The 20,445-nt window shown below is 52.2% G+C and overlaps 1 protein-coding gene and 1 pseudogene across 7 annotated transcripts; one reads left to right on the top strand and one right to left on the bottom strand.

Moving 5' to 3' along the window:
- Nucleotides 1–1,188: 1,188 nt before the first annotated feature.
- On the top strand, nucleotides 1,189–1,953 carry LOC308531443 (lysosome-associated membrane glycoprotein 1-like; annotated as a pseudogene). The gene has a single exon. The product of its transcript is annotated as a lysosome-associated membrane glycoprotein 1-like (transcript).
- Nucleotides 1,954–5,716: 3,763 nt separating this feature from the next.
- On the bottom strand, nucleotides 5,717–19,027 carry MAG (myelin associated glycoprotein). Of its 6 annotated transcripts, none has more exons than XM_081108446.1 (12): nucleotides 18,975–19,027; nucleotides 17,275–17,333; nucleotides 16,736–16,803; nucleotides 16,198–16,566; nucleotides 14,752–15,048; nucleotides 14,415–14,672; nucleotides 13,015–13,275; nucleotides 8,678–8,965; nucleotides 7,994–8,090; nucleotides 7,153–7,246; nucleotides 6,880–6,917; nucleotides 5,717–6,233 (listed from the first exon to the last, which is right to left on the bottom strand). In XM_081108446.1, the coding sequence occupies exons 3-11, from the start codon at nucleotides 16,779–16,781 to the stop codon at nucleotides 6,891–6,893; spliced, it is 1,737 nt and encodes a 578-aa protein (XP_080964572.1). In that variant the 5' UTR covers nucleotides 16,782–16,803; nucleotides 17,275–17,333; nucleotides 18,975–19,027; the 3' UTR covers nucleotides 5,717–6,233; nucleotides 6,880–6,890. The 6 variants fall into 6 exon arrangements, with proteins under 6 accessions (XP_080964572.1, XP_080964573.1, XP_080964570.1 ...); XM_081108447.1 differs by having other exon boundaries at nucleotides 17,275–17,325; nucleotides 18,975–19,018; XM_081108444.1 differs by lacking the exon at nucleotides 6,880–6,917.
- Nucleotides 19,028–20,445: the final 1,418 nt, after the last annotated feature.

Here is a 20,445-nt window from a genome sequence, read left to right as displayed (position 1 = left end):
ATATCAGTGAGGTGTTAAAATCTCCTCCTATGATTTTATTATTGTTGCTCTCTCCCTTTTGCTTTGTATATTTAGGACTTAGGTGCTTCTTGGTTGGATGCATAAATGTTTACAAGGGTTCTATCCTCTTATTGTATTGATCTCTTTATCATTATGTAATGTCTTCCTTTGTCTCTTAATATAGCCTTTGTTTTAAAGTCTATTTTGTCTGTTATAAGTATTGATACTCTGGCTTCTTTTTTGGTCCCATTTGCATAAAATATCTTTTTCTATCCCTTTACTTTCAGTCTGTGTGTATCTTTCATTCTGAGGTGGGTCTCTTGTAGACATCATATATATGGATCTTGTTTCCTTACCCATTTAGCTACCCTATGTCTTTTAATTGGAGCATTTAATTCACTTACAATTGAAGTAACTACTGATAGGTGTGTATTTATTGTAATTTTGGTTTTTTATAACTATTTTTTTTCTCTTTCTCTTCTTAAAGAAGTCCCTTTAACATTTCTGATAAAACTGGTTTGGTGGTGCTCTTGACCACAGGACCTGCTGCTCTCACACCAGCCCCCAGCCCTTCCCCAGCGCCCACCCTCCAATGGCCCAACCACCCGGACCCTCCAAGTTCTCATTCCCGTGGCCCTGGTGCCCATGGCGACCCCTGGAGGCAGCCACTGCTCCTGCTGTTACTCACAGGCCTTGTGTGGTGCATCAGCAGTGTTGTTTGTGGTGAAGGTTGGCAACGGGACAGCTTGTATAATGGCCAACTTCTCTGCTGACTTCTCAATCAACTATAATACCAAGAGTGGCTCTAAGAATGCGATCTTCGACATGTCACCTAATGTAAAGCATTAAATAGCAGCTCCTGTGGTAAAGAGGAGCTTCTAACCCCAGTCTCATGTTTGCTTTTGGAAGAAGACATACACTGACCCTCAATTTAGCAAGAAATGCTACATGCTACAGTGTCCAGATGATGCGTTCTGTTTTATGACTTGTCAGACACACAGATTTTCCCCAATGCAAGCTTCCAGGGAGTCAAGACTGTAAAATCCATAACTGACATCATGGCAGACATAAATAAAAAATACATATGTGTGAGCAGCAACCAGGTCCACATGAATAGTGTAACTGTCACCATCTAGGGCCTAGGCAAACCTTTCAAATGATAGCTTCAGCAAGGAAGAGACATGCTGTATGCAAGATGGACCTTTCCCAACAATTCACCAACATCTCATCACCCCCTCCCCACTCTTCACCTCCCTGCCCTTCCCCTCCCAACCTTCACCAACCCCTCCCCACTCCACCGTCTCCAGTGCCTGAGAGCCCCTCGGTGCACAAGTGCAATGTGAGTGGCACCAACGGAACCTGTCTGCTTGCCAGCTTGGGGTGCAGCTGAATGTCACCTACAAGAAGAAGGAAGACAAGACTGTGACCATAGTATTCAACATTAACCAGGTAACACCAAAGCCGGTGGGAGCTGCACCACCCAGCTCACGGCCCTTGAGCTCCAGAGTGAGACCAGCACTTTCCGAGTCTTCCAGTCTGGAATGAATATGAGTTCTAGCTGTTTTGTTTTGTGTGTGTGTGGTTTTTTGTTGTTGTTTTTTTTTAAGAAATCCAATTGAACATGACTCTTCCCGACACCAAAGACCCCACCTTCAAGGCCACTAACAGCTTCCTGAGAGCACTTCAGGCCACTATAGGGAATTCCTACAAGTGTAATGCCAAGGAGCACATTTGGGTCACAGAGGCCTTTTCTGTCAACATTTTCAAAGTGTGGGTCCAGGCTTTCCAGGTAGAAGGTGGCAAGTTTGGGTCTGTGGAAGAATGTCAGCTGGATGAGAATAACATGCCAATCCCCATCACCGTGGGTGGTGCCCTGGCAGGGCTGGTCCTCATCGTCCTCATCGCGTACCTCATCGGCAGGAAGAGGAGCCATGCCGCTACCAGACGATTTAGCGTGGCTGCAGACCAGCAGAAGCTGCAGGGATCTGTTCATTTCCCTGAGCTCAGGTTGACGTTGAGGGAGGCACACTTTAATGCAAACTGGTTTTCAGATCTGCTTTATCCAATGTGAAATTCATCTTGCAACATTTACTATGCACAAAGAGTAACTCTCGCAATGATGGTGTTAATTTTGCTAACGGGGTTAAATATTTTCCTAATTGGTAATATGTTAATATTTATCAAAGTAGAACTTTAAGGGGGAGAGGGTAAGAGTGCTTTTCTAAATGGGCACTGGCTCTACTGTCATTTGACTTTTTAAGGTTCTGGTGTCTAGTTTTCTCTTCATTCTTGACTCAGATATAAACCTACAAAGGGAGGTTCTGTGGTCTTAACACTTACAACTAATGAAGACTGGCTAACTGTTAGACTGGCACAGTTCATAAATTAGTAGAGAAAGAAAATTCTAAAACAGAAGTACTTCAAAAGAGGAAACTCTAGAATGCTTAAATTAAGCTTTAGAAGCCAAGACAGGCTGCACAGCTGAGCATTAAAGCGATTGGTCTTTCCATGCTCTGCCACTCAAGAGCTGGCACTTCTTTAAATAGAAAAATGGATGTTATTTTTATTTACTTTTTTTTTTTTTTGTAAAGTGATTTTCAGTCTTCTGTTTGAGGTTCAGGGTGATCCTGTGTCTGAACTTGTGTACAATAATCGGTTCCACTCTCTGATTTGTCTGCTTGCAGCTTGGGTGGGCTGTGCACTGAGGATCCCTTCATTTAATGCATTGCCGTAACAAGGCTAATAAAACGTCTCTTTCTTTAAAAACAAAATAAAACAAAACAAAAAAACTGGTTTGGTGGTAATGAAATCCTTTAGCTTCTTCTTGTGTAGGAAGCTCTTTATCTGTCCTTCAAATCTAAATGATAGCTTTGCTGGGTAAGTAATTTTGGTGTAGGTCCTTTCTTTCATCACTTTGACTATTTTGTGCCAATCACTTCTGGCATGAAATGCTTCTGTTGAGAAATCAGCTGACGGTCTTATGGGAGTTCCCTTGCAGATAACTGTCTTTCTCTTTCTGCTTTTAAGATTCTTTCTTTGTCTTTAATCTTTGCCATTTTAATTATGATGTGTTTTGGTGTGGGCCTCTTTGGGTTCATCTTGTTTGGGACTCTGCACTTCCTGGACTTGTGTGGGGTTTTTTCCTTTACCAGGTTAGGAAAGTTTTCGGTCACTTATTTCTTCAACTAGGTTCTCAGTCCCTTGCTCACTCTCTCTTCTCCTTCTGGTACTTTATGATATGAATGTTGTTATGCTTGATGTTGTCCCAGAAGTCCCTTAAACTATCCTCATTTTTTAAATTATATTGTTATTGATTTCAGAGAGGAAGGCAGAGGGAGTGAGAAATAGAAACATCAATGATGAGAGAGAACCACTTATCAGCTGCCTCCTGCACACCCCACACTAGGGATTGAGCCCTCAACCCAGGCACGTGCCCTGACTAGGAATCAAACTTCGACCTCCCAATTCATAGGTTAACACTTAACCACTGAGCCATGCCAGCCAGGCTCTATCCTCATTTAAAAAACTTTTTTTCTGCTCTGATTTGGAGTTTTCTGCTACCTTGTCTTCTAAATCACTGATTTGATTTTCTGCTTCACTTTACCTGATATTGATTCCTTTTAGAGTATTCTTCATTTCTGATATTGTATTCTTCATTTCTGACTGGTTCTTTTTCATAGTTTCTATGTCCTCTTTTATGATTACTATCTCTTTGTTTAAGTTCTCACTGAGTTTATCCATTCTTACCCTAAATTTCTTGAGCATCATTATAATTATTGTTTTGAAATCTGTACCAGTTAAATTGCTTGCCTCCATTTCATTTAGTTCTTTTTCTGGGGTTTTCTCTTGTTTTTACATTTGGGGTATATTTCTTTGTCTCCCAATTTGGCTGCCTCTCGGTATTTGTTTCTGTGCATTAGGTAGATCTTCTGTGTTCCCAGTCTTGGCATGGTGGCCTTATGTAATAGGTGTTTTCTGGGCGGTGGTGGAATCTCCCTGATCACCTGCTCTAGGAAACTTGTGAGGATTATGTGAGCCTCTGTTTGTAGTTGAGTCTTGATTGCTGTTGGCCCATAGTCAGCCCAGTTGACTATGAGGATTGACCCTGACCACAGTGTATGAGCTTCTGTGAAGAGGCTGACCCCACATAGCAGAATTCATCCCAGCAGGGTCTAGTGCCCGCCAACATCTCTCTTTTGATGTGTTGGTTGTAGAGGTAATTGGGTCATGCTCTGATGGGGTCTGAATCCTGCCACCAGGTGTGTTGTTTCTGAGGCCTCTTGGGAGGGATTCTGGTACAGTTCAATGTCAGGTACTTTCTGTGATCATCCCTGGGCTAAATGTTTGGAGCTACAAAGCAATCCACAGTTTGTGGCTACCTCTACTTGGCCTGTGCACATGGGAGTGGTCAAGCTACATAACAAGACCAGCTTCCATTAGCATCAAGCTGGTCAGCGAAGGGCCTCAGACACCTGAAATCCTAGATTCACCTCCTCCTGCTGGCTGCCTGTTAAGCTCAGTCATGAAAAAGCCTCTGGGCAGTACACAAGTTGCATGAAGTAGGTTCTCAGTGAGTGACCAGGTAGGGGCGGGTGGTGTTCACCAGGTTCATACAGATTCAAACTCAGCACCAGTGCTGGGTCTGAGGCCACTCAGCAAAAGTCTCAGGATACACCAAGGCCACCTGCCACCTTCCAGGGACCTGTGGACCTTTGTGGTTGGCAGGGTCTTAGGGAGTCATCAGAGGGAGGTCAGCAGAGTTCATTAGGCTGAAACAGACCAAGATTTAGCCATGTGAAGAGAGGACTGTGCACAGGATCAGTAGTGCTGCTTGGGCGTGCGAGGGGAACATGGCCCCCGCCCTAGAGCCACCCAACAAGTCTCTCCATGTGTCTGCCCAAACCGTCTTGAGAGTCTTCCAAGAGAGTCTGGATCACAGGCACAGGTTGTCCACAGCCAGCTGACAAATTTGCAACCTCAACAAGGCGTGGCCCCTGGAAGTCAGGAGGTAGAATGTGGCTAGTAAATCTCCTGTGAGTGTGCCACTCAGGGTCTGGAGCCTGGCCACATCATTTACTAGCTTCAGGGCCCCGGAAAAATCACCTAGCTTCTCTTGGCCTCAGTGTTTTCATCTTCAGAGGGTTGTCCTGGGGGTCCCTTCCCAGGATAGCCTGTGCCTCCTGAATGGGCTCAACGCACAGCTGGAACCTAAGTAATGTTTCTTAAACCAAATGGAGTAGTTTGAAGACTGAAGTTGCAGAGTGCAACATGAATGTGAAGGATGGCAGTCAAACCAACACAGGCTCATGAATAGGCCTGGGGTCACCCCTAACCATGTCAGTGAGTGAGGGAAACCAGCCAGGTGTGGGACAACAGGAAATGGTGGGAACTATGGCATATAGGGAGCCCATAACCCTTCTCTTTCAGTGAGTCACAGCTGTGGTGGTCAAGTGCAAGTGCAACACTGTCAGTCACTCTGACTGTGGCGGAGGCAGGAATGAGGGTTGTTGTGTGAAATAAACCAGAAGTCAAATGAGGCATGCTGTGAGCCAGATCCAGCCCACAGCTCAGAGTGGGAGCGACTTAATGGTGGTTGGCCTGAGTTCAGGGCTAGCATCCCTGGGCCTTGCCCACACACAGGGCCCAGCAGAGGGTAAGGAGGGGGTAGAAGTCTCCCGCAGGGACAGGTCAGAAATCATCAGGATCTAGACAGGCATTTGGCTTTGGGGCATTTATTCCATGTCCCTTCAGTATACACCCTGGGGCCAGGTGTAGGGGAGGAGACCAGGCAGGGGATAGCAATAAATAACACAGACAGACAAAACTCCCCTCCAGACAGATGAGGTTAAAGGAGGTTAGAGGAGAGCCACACTGTGAGGATGTGGTGCTGGCCAGGGAGGGGCAGCTGGGAAGGATGGGGGGCCAGACCCCCAGGACCTTGCTGTCACCTGCTCCATCCCTTTCCTGCCTCAGCCCCCAGTACTTTGGGGAGGAAGGGAGCCCGCAGCCAGTGTGGGCCAGGGAGGGCGCTGCGAGGGTGGCGGCCACATAGGCTGCCCCCAGCTCCCTCACTTGACACGGATTTCCGCATACTCGGCCAGCTCCTCTGTCAGGGTGTAGCTGTCCTTGGTGGGTCGTTTTCCCAGGTCCGAGTGAGAAAAGCTCAGGTCCAGCTCTGGGTGCTCCCCCCGAAGGCCCAGAAGCCTCCTCTCAGATCCCAGGCGCCTCTCACTCTATGAAGGGAACCAACCCATTAGAAGGGTCCCATTCCACCTTTTCCAGATCCAAAGGCTGGAGTCGCTTGCACCCCATACCTTAGAGTTAAATCCCAAAGCTTTATAAGAACCTCTTTTCTCAAGGACCTCCAGCCCAGCCAGCCCCACAGTCCCCGCGTCCACTCTAGAGCCTTTTCCCATGCTGATCCCCCTTCGCAACACCCACCTCATCGCTTAGCCTGAAAGTTGCCTACAAATTCAATGTCTTCAGGAAAACTTCTTCAACATAGGAATTTGGTGGCACACAACTCAATCCATAACACCTTTCCAGAGTAAAGCCACCTGGTCAGATTTCACCTTTCCAAATGTTTGTACACCTCAATCTTGGTGATCCTGTAGGTGTGTCTTTGGCTTCCCCTTCATGCTTTCTACCACCACCCCCACCCCACCCCCATACTCCCCTCCCCCACACACACAAGCCTTCAGACACATAGGACAATGGCCAAAGACAGACAGACAGAAGGGAGTAGCAGTGGGACAGAATAGACAAGGCTAGGAGTGCTGGGCAGGGCAGACTTAACCAGGGACCATCTTGGACTCCTGACAGGGATGCACACATATGCATGACAGCCCCAAGGCCCACTGAGGGCCCCCCGGAACCTACCTCCTGGGTGCTCATTCCAGGGTAGAGACCACTCTGGACTATTGGAGAAGGAAATGCTGTCATAGACCTACATGAGGGCTTCCCTGGGCCTGAGCCCCATAGTCCCCTTCAGTCTCAGCCTCGGCACCCCTCCCAGCCTAGGTCCAAGCCAGCCCTCCATACTTCCTCCTTGTCCCTCCTAAAGGGCATGGCCTCCCCGGCCTCTCCCAGGACCCCAGTGTCCCTGACATTTAGGTTCCAACTAGCCTGGAGCCACAGGGTTCTGGCCCTCACCTTCTCCGGTGCCCCCGAGATGCGGAAGTCGCTGCTGAACAGGACTGGGGGGTTGTCCCCTGCGGAGAAGCTGGGGCTCTCTGTCACGTTCTTTCTGTTGGGCAGGAAATGAGAGCCCCAGTGGGACTCCCAGGCCTCCCTCCCCCTCCCTTTCTATACTCCCATCTACCTTAGGAATTTGGCCCAAGGGACCCCAGAGTTGGTCCCACCAATCTCTCTAAGATGGGGCAGACGGGCTCTACAATGACCAGCCCTTCCTGTCCACCACCGTCCATCCCTCCCCTGTTTTGTGACCCCTGGTCTCTACCACTTTTTTGGACCCGCCTGGCTTCTCCAGGTTCTCTTCATTTGCTCTGGGTCTGTCTATCCCTCTTGCTGCCAAGATATGGAGCAGGGAGATTAACGCATTTTCAGTAGAGCCACAAGGAAGGAAAATAGCAGCACAGTGGTGGCAGGTGGGTGTGGTTTGGGCTGGGGAGCATTTTTGTTGCCACAGATGTGTGTAGTCATTGGCACTTCTGGAACCAACTGTGACCGATGCTGTAGCTGCAAGCAGGGAAGCCGGCTTTCCCCATCACACCTCTTGGAGGGCAGGAGGGCAGAGTGGAGAAACAGGAAATGACTGGTGGAAAGTGCTTGGCTCAGGCACTGGCACTTGCTGACCTGTAGTGGCTCATGGAAGCAGGCTCCTTTCTCCTCTGTCCAGCGGAACATCCTCAGAGCAGAATACACCCTCCCACATACACAGGGCCCTCCCTTGCCCAGCCCTCAGCCTCCCTCCACCCCTCCCCCACCGTTAGGGTCTCTCCCCTCCCCCAGGTCGGCCCGGTGGGGCACTCACTTTCTGCGAGTCTGGGTAATGTAGCAGACAATGGCAATCAGGATGGCAAAGGCAACCACGGCTCCCACGGGCCCAATCTTAGCCCACATCAGGCGGTCTGAGGAGAGAGAAAAAACCCAGGTGCCCTCAGACTGCTGGTGGGAGCAAACACGCCTGGGTTCTTGGGAGACGGACTGGGACAGCAGTGACAGTGAAAAACATCTGTATAGCTGGCACATCCTTCACTGACTGACTAGCCTGGAGGGCCTGGAGGGCCCAGGACAGTCGCCAGTGATGGTGAACCTATGACACGCGTGTCAGAGGTGACACGTGAACTCATTTTTTTGGTTGATTTTTCTTTGTTAAATGGCATTTAAATATATAAAATAAATATCAAAAATATAAATCTTTGTTTTACTATGGTTGCAAATATCAAAAAATTTCTATATGTGACACGGCACCAGAGTTAAGTTAGGGTTTTTCAAAATGCTGACACGCCGAGCTCAAAAGGTTCGCCATCACTGGTAGGCAAACTCAGGGCTGCCTCTCCTTCCGGCCCAGAGGGACCTCTTTACCATATGATCCACCTGCGTAGCCTGACCCAGGCTCGGTGGCTGATGGTCAGTCAGCCTTGGGGAGAGGAGCCTGGATCCAAGAGGAGCCCCCTCTTCCCTGGGGCTCCCAGCCCCAGACCACGCCACTCACGGGCTCCCTGGAAGGGCAGCTCCAGGCTCTTGGTGCCGTAGAGGTTGCGGGAGGTGCAGATGACGCGGGGCGGGGCCTGGGCCTGTCCCCGCAGCGTGAGGATGCTGGTGAGCAGGAGGCCACTGCGCTCCGAGTACACGAACTCCCGCTCGGTCTCGTTCACTGTCACGTTGCGCGAGGGCAGCTCGAAGGCCACAGAGGGCTCCGGGTTGGATTTCACCACGCACAGGCACTGCACCGTGTCTCGGGCCGCTGCACAGTGGGACTCCAAAAGGATCACGGGAGCAACTGCAGGGGCAAAATCGGACGGAGTGGCTGGAGACGGCCAGAAGCCAGGACTCCCTGGCTGAGGGCCCGGAGCCGCACAGCTGTCATCGCGGGGAGCTGCGCTTTCTCCTTGACACCATCCCTTTACACGGCCAACTTTGTTCACCTCCCAAAACATAAATCACATCATGGTGCGCCCTGCTCAGACCTATCCTCCAATCGCTCTGTGTCCCTTAGAATACAATCCAACTTATTTGCCTTGGACCGCAGGGCCCTGCGGGACTGAGCCACTCTGACCTCCGTGTCTTACCCTGAAAGGCTCCTTCCTTCCGTCACACCAGCCTCCTTGCTGTTTCTCACGCTTATGGAGCTTTTCCCACCCACGTATTTGTGTTTCTCCCTCAGCCTGGAACACTCCCTGAAGGCACCTTCCCACTCTCTTCTTCGCTCCATGAAGGCTCTGCTCAGACCACTCAGATACTCTCTCCTTCTCTACCCCCTCGCTTCACTGACCTCACTCCTGCCCCGCTAACTTTTCTGCCCAGCACTCATTCCTACCCGGCTTATATATTGATCCGGCTTGTCTCTCTTTTCCACCAAGACAGGCTCTTATTCTGTCTTGCTCTGTTGCCCACACTTACATCGTGTCTCTCACATAGCAGAGCTCTGGGAAGACTTGTGGGGTGGCCTATTGAGTTCTGCCGCCCCCCTTTCAGGCCACCCTGCAGACGGCCCTGTTGACTCTCCAGAGCCCCCTTGCATTCTGACCCCCCTCATGAGAGTCCCAGTGCCACTCGAACCCAGCACCACCCTCCACCCAAGGTTCTGTTGAGCTTTGCTTTACTGCCTTTGTATTTTTTAAAAATGGTACAGGTATGATGATTTTCTTTCATTTTCCAAAATATGAAATTATCGTCAAAATTTGAATGCTGCTTTTTAAAACTATATTCTCTTTCCTCCTGGAGAGTCGAGAACTCCCCTCTGCTCACCGTAGCCGGAGTTCTGGTTCTCGGTTTTGACCAAAGCCCATGTACACACGGGCCAAAGACCCTCAGCTCGCCGGCCCACTTACTAGTATTTTCACTTTCCAGCAAAAGAATATGCAGGTGACAGTGATGGGCCAGGGAGTCACGTGACCAGATGTATACATAATAGAGATGGCTCTAATCAGAACCTCAATGCGTACACATATTTAAGTCTAGTAAATCAAAAGTTAAATACCCCCAATTCTGTTCAGGTAGGCATACACCAGGCTTGCTGTAGTGTTAACGAATTAACACACTACAAAATAAACCAGCAATGACAAACCTGAATGGGCAGCAATTAAATTTTTTTAAAAACCCTTTCATTCAAGACTGCACCGCTAGTGCTCCGGTGACGATGTCTGCCCGAGATGCTGTGGGGACACTGGCACCTGCCTGCATGTGCTCAGCATTTTCCAAGCTTTGCAGGCCGCCTGGGACATCCCACTTGACACTAGACAAACCCCAAGTGGCCATCTACTGGCTGGTGGCCTCAATCAGGCCGTCAGCATCCTTGGGCCTCCAAGATGGAGGTCTCATTTATGCAAACAGGGTAATGGTCCTTAACTCACGGGGGCTACAGGAACTCTGAAGATAGGCACAGGATTGTGCTGTAAAGACAAACTAACATCCACCCGAGGACTAATGATTAGAAAAATAGAACCATTCCAGCAGAGGGAGCATGTGAGCAAGGCCTTGGCTTCAGCATGCAGGAAGTGTCAGATGCTGTGGAAGATCACCATCATTTCCGAAGTCTTCATACCCAACTTTAGAGTAAGATACTCTTATCACACTCATTTTTCAGAGGAAATGATTTAGGCTCAGTAAAGGTGAAGTCTCTTGTCTGAGATGGTGCAGCAAGACAGAGAGAGAGCTGGCATATAGACCCAGGGTGGTTCAGCTCTCGGGTACTTGATACTAGTAACATTTCAGTTTCCTTAAACTGGTTTGGGGTAAAGAACAACAGTCCCCTCTCCCAATCACATTGTTGTGAGAATAAAATTGCCAATACAGGCAAAGAGCTCAGACTCGTCGCTTGCATGTTGCAAACACTCTGTAAGGGTGAGAGCCTCCTGCAGTGCCCAAGCCATGCCGGGCTCTGGGGTGGGCAGGTAAGACTGGGAACCCTGAACCAGACTGGGTACCCACCATTGTCAATGAACACTAAAGCCAGGTGCTAGGGGACACAGGCTTTAGGGCTGAGGCTGCACTCCCAGAGGGAATGCACTGTGACACAGGCCTTGGAGACGCCTGAGGAGCTTAGCAGGGGGCCGGGGGGAGGGGAAATGTCATAGCTGCTCCACTACTCCAGGGGGTTGATGGCTTTATATTGCAAATTGAGTTATTTTTTTCAAAAAAAAATCCAGATTAAGTGAGTCCTTGGGTGCTAAGACCTGCAGGGAGGTGAAGCAGCCGAGGTTTACCAGGTAACATCGAGGGCAGATGGGAGTCCAGAAGAATCTTGGCTCTGACCTACCTTCCTAGCTGCATGAGCATGGGGGAATTCTGACCTTCGTTTTACTTAGTTAAGGACTAAGGATAACACACACCTGCTTCACGGGGTCACCAGGAGGACCCAGCAAAGCCACACCTGTGGAGGATGGAATCGTGACCGGAATAGGCCCTTTATGGCCATTTGCTGCAACCACTCTTACTATGTGGGGGGCCGAGAGGGGGGGGTGACTGACAATGTACATGAGAAGGTGTTCTGTGTATGTTCAGTGGGTTCTGACTCTTAAACCTAAGGACCACTGACAGAAAAAAGGGTACATTAGAAGAGGGAAGCTGGGCCCAAAGGGCACATACGGAGAAGACAGTGCCACAAAGCCCACACATGGTGGCCACATTGGATGCTGTGAGTGACCAGGGACTGAAGGGAATGTGGCCAACGATGAAAGGTCAGCAAAGGAGTGGATGGCCATGGCATTGCGCTGGAAGATGGCACTCCGGGAATGATCGATAGCTACCATGCACTGGTTATCACCATACATGCAGAATATTGTGTATGGGCTGTGCTCATTATCTTCTGGCAAACTTGTGTGGGGGGACCATTATAAGTGAAGTAATTGAGGTTGAGAGTAGTGACGTTTGGAGACTAGTGCCAGAGGTCAGGTCAGAGCTGAGGAGGAAGCAGGAGAAATGGAAATGTGGAGGTGACATTGCAGAGAAAGTTGCTGAAAGAGGGCGGGGGCGGGGGGGGGGGGGTGGAGGGAGGAGATGGTCAAAACTGTGACTTGGGAGCTACAACCCAGAATGGTGGCCAGGGTGGGCGTCGGTGTGTTAGTGGTGCTGTCCATAGAGAGGATGCTGGGGAGGCACCAGCTGGCAGTGGAACAAGGAGTTTCATTTCCAAAGCAGTTAGCTTTTTATGTGCATCCATCTCATCTCCCTGGCTTATATCTGTTAATAAGCTTGGTGTCTTCTTTGGGCTATGCCCCACCTCTCACAGAGCCACACGGCCCTTTGCACATAACCACTGCTAGAGCACTGACTGTATTCTGATGTAATAATGCAGGATGAAGTAAGCTTTGGGCAGCACAGAAGAGTGGAACCAAACTGCCTGGATTTGAATCTTAAAGTTCTGCCCTTTCCTAGCTCTTGTGACCTTGGGCAAGTGGCATAACCTCTCTGGGGCTCAGCTTCTTTCTCTAGAAACTGGGGGCAGTAATGGAACCCCCTCATAGGGATGTCCTAAGGATGAAATGAGTGGGTCCCTATTCAGAGCTTCCAACAATGCCTGGTACATAGGGGTGCTCCACAGGGTTAGATTTCATGGTTACTATTTTAGTTAAAGGGGCAGTGGCCACAGGATCCAGATCTCCCTGGTTAAAAGCACACTCCAGGATGTGGAGACAAGTGTTCTCAGGTGGGACTTGTATTTTCTTATGTGGATTCCACTTTCCTGCCTTGCCCATCCTTACCTGCTGGTGCAACGTTAACTCTTGGTTACCCAGACATCCCCTATTGAACCATCTACCTCAGGTGGAGGGGAGACACCAGTCAAGCCCGCTCTCAGCAGGGGACGGGGGTTGGAGGGGGCATACTCACACTCCACAGAGAGGTTGAAGGCGGTGGCTCTCTGGCCATACTGGTTCTCAGCCACACACCAGTACTCTCCATCATCCTCAGGTGTGACAGCTGGCAGCTCCACCTGCAGTTCACTCTCGTAGATGACTGTAGCCAGGATCTGCTTCTCTTTGAAGATGGTGAGAATAGGATCCGGGTTGCTCTGTGTGGAGCACAAGATGGAGACTGTCTCCCCCTCCACAGCCACCACTGTCACGTTCACCGTTGGCTTCCAGGGTGCATCTAGGGGCAGAACAGGAGGTGATGGTCAGATGCCAGGAGGTACCTCTTCTGCCAGCCAACTTCTACCCCCAAATGTGACCCATACACCCCAATCCAAGCACAGCAGCTCAGGATGGCTCGGGGAACCCCAGGCCTGGCTGTCTAGTTTACAAGAACAGGCGCTCTACAGCCAGAATGTTGTGTCTGAATCCAGGCCCTGCTCCTTCCAGCTGTGTGTCTTCACCTCTGTGAGCCTCATTTTTTCTTATCTGGAAAATGGGCTTAATAATAGTTCTAACTCCATAGGGGTAACTGAGAACTTAAGTAATAGGCACTGTTCCAGCCTGAACGAGGTAGAGGAAGACCCCTGCCCATGTGGGTAGTTGCCATGTAAGTAAATAAAATGTGTCATTGGCAAATTTGGGATAAGTGCTTTGGAGAAAAATGAAGGGAGGGATGGGAAGTTAGGGTAGTTACTGTTTTAACTAGGATGGTGAGGGAAGGCTTCAGTGAGAGTAGAAGGAGGTGGGAGGAGCCAGCCTTTGGGATGCCTGGGGGAAGAGCATTTGTGTAAAGTAGTCAGAAACTGCTGAGTAAATGTTGGCTGTAGCTGTCATTATTATTATCCACAGCCCTGGCATTTTGCCTCAATAAGTATTTGTGAATGAAAAAATGAATGAATGACTGCTCCTGGGTTCCTAGCTAAGAATCCTGTCTGATTAGCCCCCTCCTCTGGGGCTCCATAATGTACAGGTGCACACAATGGGCTAGGTGAGGCCTGGAGTCCCCCCAGCCCTCCCATTAGAACTGCAATGGGACTCATTTAAAATTCAGATTCGCAGGGTCAGTCCCTGATCTACTCCCAGGTCAGCCAGGCTGCCCCAGGAAATGGAATAAAACCAGCTTTCCTGGGTGACAGGGACCACATCTGACTTCTGCTCCTGTCCTAGGGGTGAGAGTGGTGCAGAGTAGGTGTTCACGAGATATTTGTGCAAAGAATGAAGGAATGAATGAATGCCTTGACCCACAACCCTCCTCTCCATCTTCCCTCAACCACAGTTCTGTTCCTGATAGCCCAGCCCCGCCCTGGGCAGGGCCCCTTTCCCCTAATCCCTGCTCTGCAGGACAGTGCCAAGCGAGTCCACAGGGCGGCTACTCACACATGACGCTGAGCTCCACGGTGCGGTTGTCCTGGCCATAGGCGTTCTCTGCCAGGCAGGCGTAGACGCCGTCCTCCCCGGGGGTCACTTCGTCCAGCTCAAGGAACAGGCTCTCGGCCACGGCCTCCCGAAGCACCGTGCCGTCCCGCATCCAGGTCAGCAGCGGCAGCGGGTTGCTGTCAGCCCCGCAGAGCAGGCCGACGTGGGACCCCTCGATGGCCTCCACCGAGGAGTTCATCTCCACAATCACAGGGGGGTCTAAGGCCAACGACACAGTGGAATCAGCAGGCAGGTGCCACGGGCCCCACCCCCGCCCCCGGATGGCACCCAGGCTCACACTTGACGTCCAGACTGGCGTAGCCCTCGAACTGCAGGGTGGTGTTGGGGAAGGAGGCCTGGCAGCCCAGCCGAAGGCCATTGGCCTCCCTAGTGGGCACGAAGTGTAGCAGCGACATCTGCACCCATGTGCCCTCGTCCTCGCGCAGCCGACCCAGCACAGCCGGCTCCCCCAGGCCATCGTGGCCCAGCCAGCTCAGCTCTGGGCGCAGCTCTGGGCAGTTGTCAGGCACCAGGCAGCTGACCTCCACTTCTGTCCCTGCCACCACTTCCAGGGGGACCACGATGTTGGGGGTGTCTACATGGGCAGGGAGAAGGAGGACGGAGGAAGCAGACAGCCCCACCTTGACCGACTCCAATCCTGGTACCTGGTTCCCTCCCCTTGGACACAGAATTCCCTGAAACGTTCTCTCTGCCCGGTTACCTTCACCCAGAGCCCTGCACAGATCCACCCATGGTGTAATGGTAATGAAAACAACAATTGCTGGTCTGAGTCCTTCACAGCGTTGAATTTGCCTTCCAGCCATGCTAGCAGGTAGGTAATATTACTTTATTCATTTGCAGTTGAGGAGATTGAGGCCACAGCTGGTAACACTGAGCTTCAAACCCTGTCACTCTGGCTTGATTATCTGTGTCTTGACACTGCAACATATTCCTTAAGAAGCCTGTCTCCTCCCCATGTTTGATTTGGTGCACTTCCGTGTGTGTGTGTGTGTGTGTGTGTGTGTGTGTGTGTGTGTGTGTTGGAGGTGGATCAGGCCTGTAATCCAGCTAGACTCACTGCTGACAGGAGCCTGAATCTAAGAGCCCCAGGCAGTAGGGCCTCTCAGGCACTCGCAGTAGGAATGTCCAAAATCAAGCAGTGGACCCTACTCTGATGGTCAAATCTGGCCCAGAGCGGCATTTTATTTGGCCTACATTTAGGAATTAAAATCTATATATCGGAACCAGCAGCTAATGTTTAGGAATTAGGAGATCACAGGAAAATACACAATTCTGGTTTCTTTTTCAAGTTCAAACTGCCTGGCAGCAATGGCTCTGTATTCTCGCCCAGCGCGGTGAGCAGAGCCGGTGCCATGTGCCAGGCACGTCTCTGAGCACTTGGCAAGCATTCACTCACTGAGCTTAAAGTGCTGCCCCTGCCCCCATTGCAGAAGAGGAAACCAAGGCTCAGAGAAGTGAAGTCGCTTTCCCACAGTTGCCCAGCGAACGCAGTGATCAAGAGACCTTAGCCCTACCCCCGCTTCCCTTTGAGGGCCACGAGACTGCTTGGGACCCCGCTCTGCTCATTTCTGTCATCCGCCTGGTCTCTGTGGGCACCGGGCTTTGCACCTCCCAGCCTAACAAACAAGTCCCTGGGTCTGTGCTGGGGAGGATTTCCTGCTACACCCCTGCCTGCCCCAGGGATGCCCCTGCCCCACTGCTGTGCAACCCCCGGGGCACTCACTGATGATGTCCAGGACGCTGTGCTCGGAGAAGGTGTACTGGTTGTAGCCCCCCAAGTCCCCGCGGAAGTAGTACTTGCCGCCGAGCTCGGGGCTGAGGTTGCTGAGCAGGAGGGTGCAGTTGCGCAGGCCCAGGTCCCCCAGGAGGCGGCTGCGGCCCTGGAAGCTCTCGTGGACGACTTGGGTGCGTGACTTGAAGACCACCGGGGGGTAGTTTTTCGGGTAGGGGCTGTTGAAGTACCAGACGCCATGCACCACGGCAGGCCGCAGCTCGTCAGGGAAGTCAAAGCGGCAGGGGATGGAGACGCATGTGCCCTCGAAGGCCGAGATGGATGAGGGCATCCAGGCACCCCAGTGACCCCCTCGAGAGGCTGTGGGTGAGTAGGACTGCTGAGGCCAAGGGACATGTCCTGACCGAATCACCTGGCCCCATTCTCATCACCTTCCCCCAGCCTGAGGGATCCAGGGACCCACAGAAACAAGCGCAGCCTGCCGGGGCCAAGGCCCCAGAATCCCCAGCCACCCCTTCCCCCCCATTACCTGCAATCATAATCCAAAACAGGGGCAGTGCTGTGAGGAATATCATTTTGTACAGCGTGTGATGACAGCTGGAGGAGGGACAGGAGGGGTTAGGGTTAGGGAAGGGGTTCTTCCCTTAAGGCTTCAGGAGGGGGCTTGTTCAGACAGTAGGCGCTGCCATTAATATTGATAATGACAGACATTTCTACGGCATTGACCAGGCACCAGTCCTCAGTGCTTTACTCTGCCGTATTAATTCATTCGCTCTCTTTGAGGCAGCTGCAGTCACTACTCTGATTTTACAACTGAGTTCCAGAGAGGTTAAGTAACCTGTCCAAGCCACACAGCTCGTAAGTATCAACTAGGCCAAGCCCTAGCTGCCCGGCTCCAGGGGTGCAGGCTTAACCCCCAACTGTCCTGTCTCTAGGTGGTTGTAAGATGCTGACAAGGATCCTCAGCACCATGGTGCTCCTGGGGACCCTCCGGAAGTAATGACAGAGCCAAGCTGGACCAGCAGCAGGAAGAAGGGGGAGCCCGGAGGAAGGAACCCTGCCCCTCACCTCAGTCTCCCTGAGTTGGGGTGTCTTCTGGTCCCACTTGAAGATGTCCGCCTGCCAACCTGGAATAAGAGTCAGACAGGTGCAAGGGGGCAGGAGCCTGAGCACCCCTGTCCCACGCAGCATCTGCTATGAGTTGCTGCCTGTTGTAAGGCTGCCTGCCCGTGGATGCTCGGGCCTCTCCCACACAGCCTAGCAGCTACTCTACATAGGGTCACTCCCCACCCCACCAAACTGCCATGGAGAACTGTGGGGAAGGAAAGGGGAATGACAGAGCCTTGTGGGGGGAAGGGGCTGTGGTGAGTGGGGGGAGACCTGGGGGTGGTAGGCAGAGAGACTCAGGGCCATCAATGACTGGGTTTCACAGCATCAGCATTCCCAACATGCCGTGTGAATTCCTGCCGCCCGCTCCCACCCCACAGACGGCCCCTGCTGTCCCCACCCTCAGCAGAGGCCAGTGCCCAGCACAAAAGAGCCCTGTTCCCTCACGGGGAGGGTGCTGCATCTTGGGGGACTCCTGGGGTAGGTGGGGTGAGAGAAGAGACACAGTCCTGGCTGGGCTCTATGTGGGGCCAGGAAGGACCAGGGGTTGGGAGGTCAGGAGACCCTCCTGGCTGCTCTGTAGGTCCCCCTCAGGGTTGGAGACAGGGTCTCCAAGTGCTGCCTTTCCAGGCCTTCACCACCCTCTTCCCACGGACACAGATGCATACACAGCCAAACACATGCAAATGCTGCTATGAAATATGATAGATCTAGACCCAGCCAGAGGAGCAGGCTTGGACCGCAGACTCATGTGGACACCTGGTCAGGGCCCTACAATGTGAACAGGCACTGAGACCCCAGTGCCCGCAGACTGCTGGCACACACAGTCACAGAAGCACACCTGCACTGGCATTGGCACCACCTTCAGGCATGCACGTGGACCTGCCTGCATGCCATGCTCACCAAGACACAGCTGCACACCCACACTGACGTGTAGCTAGGACAGACCTGCCCAGACACATACTGATGGACACAAGGCAGATGATGGCAGTGATGGTGACCCTCCAGGGCCACACTACATAAACATGCACAGCACATCTGTAGTAGTGAAATTCACAGGGCCAGTGGGCTTTAGGAAGAGCAGGTCTAAAAAATTTTTTGGTGGGGGCGTAATGAAAAAAGGTTGACAAACACTGATGTAAAGTCAGACCCACCCAGGGTGGTACACACCCACACGCGCACGCACACGCACACACACGTGTACACACGCACGCACACACACACACACCCCTTGTTGTGCTCCCAGGTGCTGGAACTTGCTCACTCAAACCCCACTGCCTCACCCTCCCAGAGGGCAGGATGCAGGTATCTAATCACCTGGGCATCAGTCAGCTCTTCACCCAGCCCCAGGCATTTCCACCACATCTGCCCCAAACTTGGAAGCCCCAGGGCAGCTGTTCCTGCAGAACCTCCACCAGGAGGGGTGCTGAGGAGGGCCCTTCTTTCTCTCTCTGTAGTTTCTTCCAAAGCCCTGTCACTGTCCTGCTCTGGTCCCAGCTCATTCCAAAGTCCCAAGGAACACCCTCCCCATCCTGAATTAGTGGCAGTTCACAGCGCCACCCTCACCTGACACATACCTCCGGTGCCCCTGCTCCACCCGCTCAGTCATGGCCCTCTGCTCCCACCCTGTCCCCAGGCCCTCTCGGCTGCTGTGTACTCACCAGGATGCTCCTGTGTCTGCACCCTCTGCTCCTCACCCCTGCTCACAGTCCCCTGGCCTCCCAGGGTCTAGGCCCCCACTTGCCAGCCCCTCCTTCCCACCACCCGTCCCCCACCCCCCCGTGGGTGCCAGGGACCGCCTGCCTCCAGGGCCCAGCTCCTCCCTGTCCCCGGGGGAGGGGGGCACAAAGGGGCCCTTGTCACCATTGCTCGACTGGGCAGCCTGATGCCTGGGTTCTACTAGCTCCTTCCTGGAGGGGATGGGGGCGCTGCCTCACTCGTTCCCCTCTCCTGCATTGCTGTGCACCCTGGTTCGGAGTCCCTGGGAGGGCGTTCTAATATCTCTGAACATCTCAGACTGAGAAACAGAAGGCGTTGTCCTCAGCAAACAGGGAATCTTGGTGGCAATGCCAGGTACAACCCTGGTCAGGAGAGGCAACAGAGGCAGGTGTGGGCGGGAGAGGAGACAGGACCTTGCCATTCTGGGCTTCAGTGTCACCTCCACCCTCCCTTACAGTCACCTCCCTGGTCACAGTGGTGCCTGCATCCTGGTCTATTTGCTTCTAGGCTCTTCTTGTCATCAGAAATGACCTTAGGTATCGACTGTCTCCTCTCATGAGAACATGACCTCCAGGAGGACGAGGGCTTTGCCTGCTGTAGCCCAGCTCCTGGCGCAGCTAAGCTTCATAAATGAAGGGTGGATGCATGCACATATCTGTCCAGTACCTTGTGGCGCCTTTTGACTGGAGGCCTTTGCACTGATTCCCTCCTCCTGGAAAGCTCCTCTACCTCGCCCCACGCCCACTCTGCCTAGCCAGAGCCACCAAGTGGATGCCACTTCCTCTGGAAGCCGGCCTGCCTTCTCACCAAGCCAAAGTCCCTCATTTACATGTGACTGTCCCTCCACACCCCTCAGCACATCTGCTCATCTGCACAATCGGTGAGCTCCTTCCCCACTAGCCAGGAGCTTCCAGAGGGCAGTGTTTCTATCTGTCTGTCTGTCTGTCTGTCTGTCTTACTCCCCTAGAACAGAGCCCCAAGTGTATTTGCTGAGGGCTGTGCTGACTCTGAGCAGGGTAGGGACCCGCTGTGGGCAGATTCCGCGTGATCCTCCTGCCATCCAGACCCTTCCATTGGCATGATCTCTGCAAAGTGGTGGTGAGAGCTGGCAGTGGTTTGGTTAAGGGCAGTAGTGTTTTGACTGTGAGCTGCTCAGTCACATTGGGGCATCTTCTGTGGGGAGGGAGGGAGGAAGGGAGTGTCCTTCCTCCCAAGGAAGAACCTGGGTGGATGGCGGGCTGAGGGGCGGGAAATCCCTCAGACAGGGAATTGAGGAGAGAAGGCTGGATGGAGGAGGGAAGGAGAGTCCCATCCCCACATCAGGCTTTATGATGTCAGACTCTGCCCGTGCCTTTCCCAGTCAGGGACAAAGGCCCATTGAGAGTGGGGTGGGGCTTGAACGCCTGGGTCCTG

Source organism: Myotis nattereri, assembly GCF_964212035.1.
Source record: "Myotis nattereri genome assembly, chromosome: 15".
Taxonomy (NCBI): Eukaryota; Metazoa; Chordata; class Mammalia; order Chiroptera; family Vespertilionidae; genus Myotis; species Myotis nattereri.
Note: the sequence above shows the minus strand (reverse complement) of the source record. Positions and strands in the feature narration are given on the sequence as shown.

Coding starts and splice junctions, on each gene's coding strand:
- MAG (XM_081108444.1), bottom strand. CDS start 16,781: ATGATATTCCTCACAGCACTGCCCCTGTTTTGGATTATGATTGCAG. Junction 14,673..14,751: donor CGCCAGTCTGGACGTCAAGT/GTGAGCCTGGGT, acceptor CGTTGGCCTTAG/ACCCCCCTGTGATTGTGGAG. Junction 6,234..7,152: donor TCTCGGGGGCACCGGAGAAG/GTGAGGGCCAGA, acceptor TTCCCTTCATAG/AGTGAGAGGCGCCTGGGATC.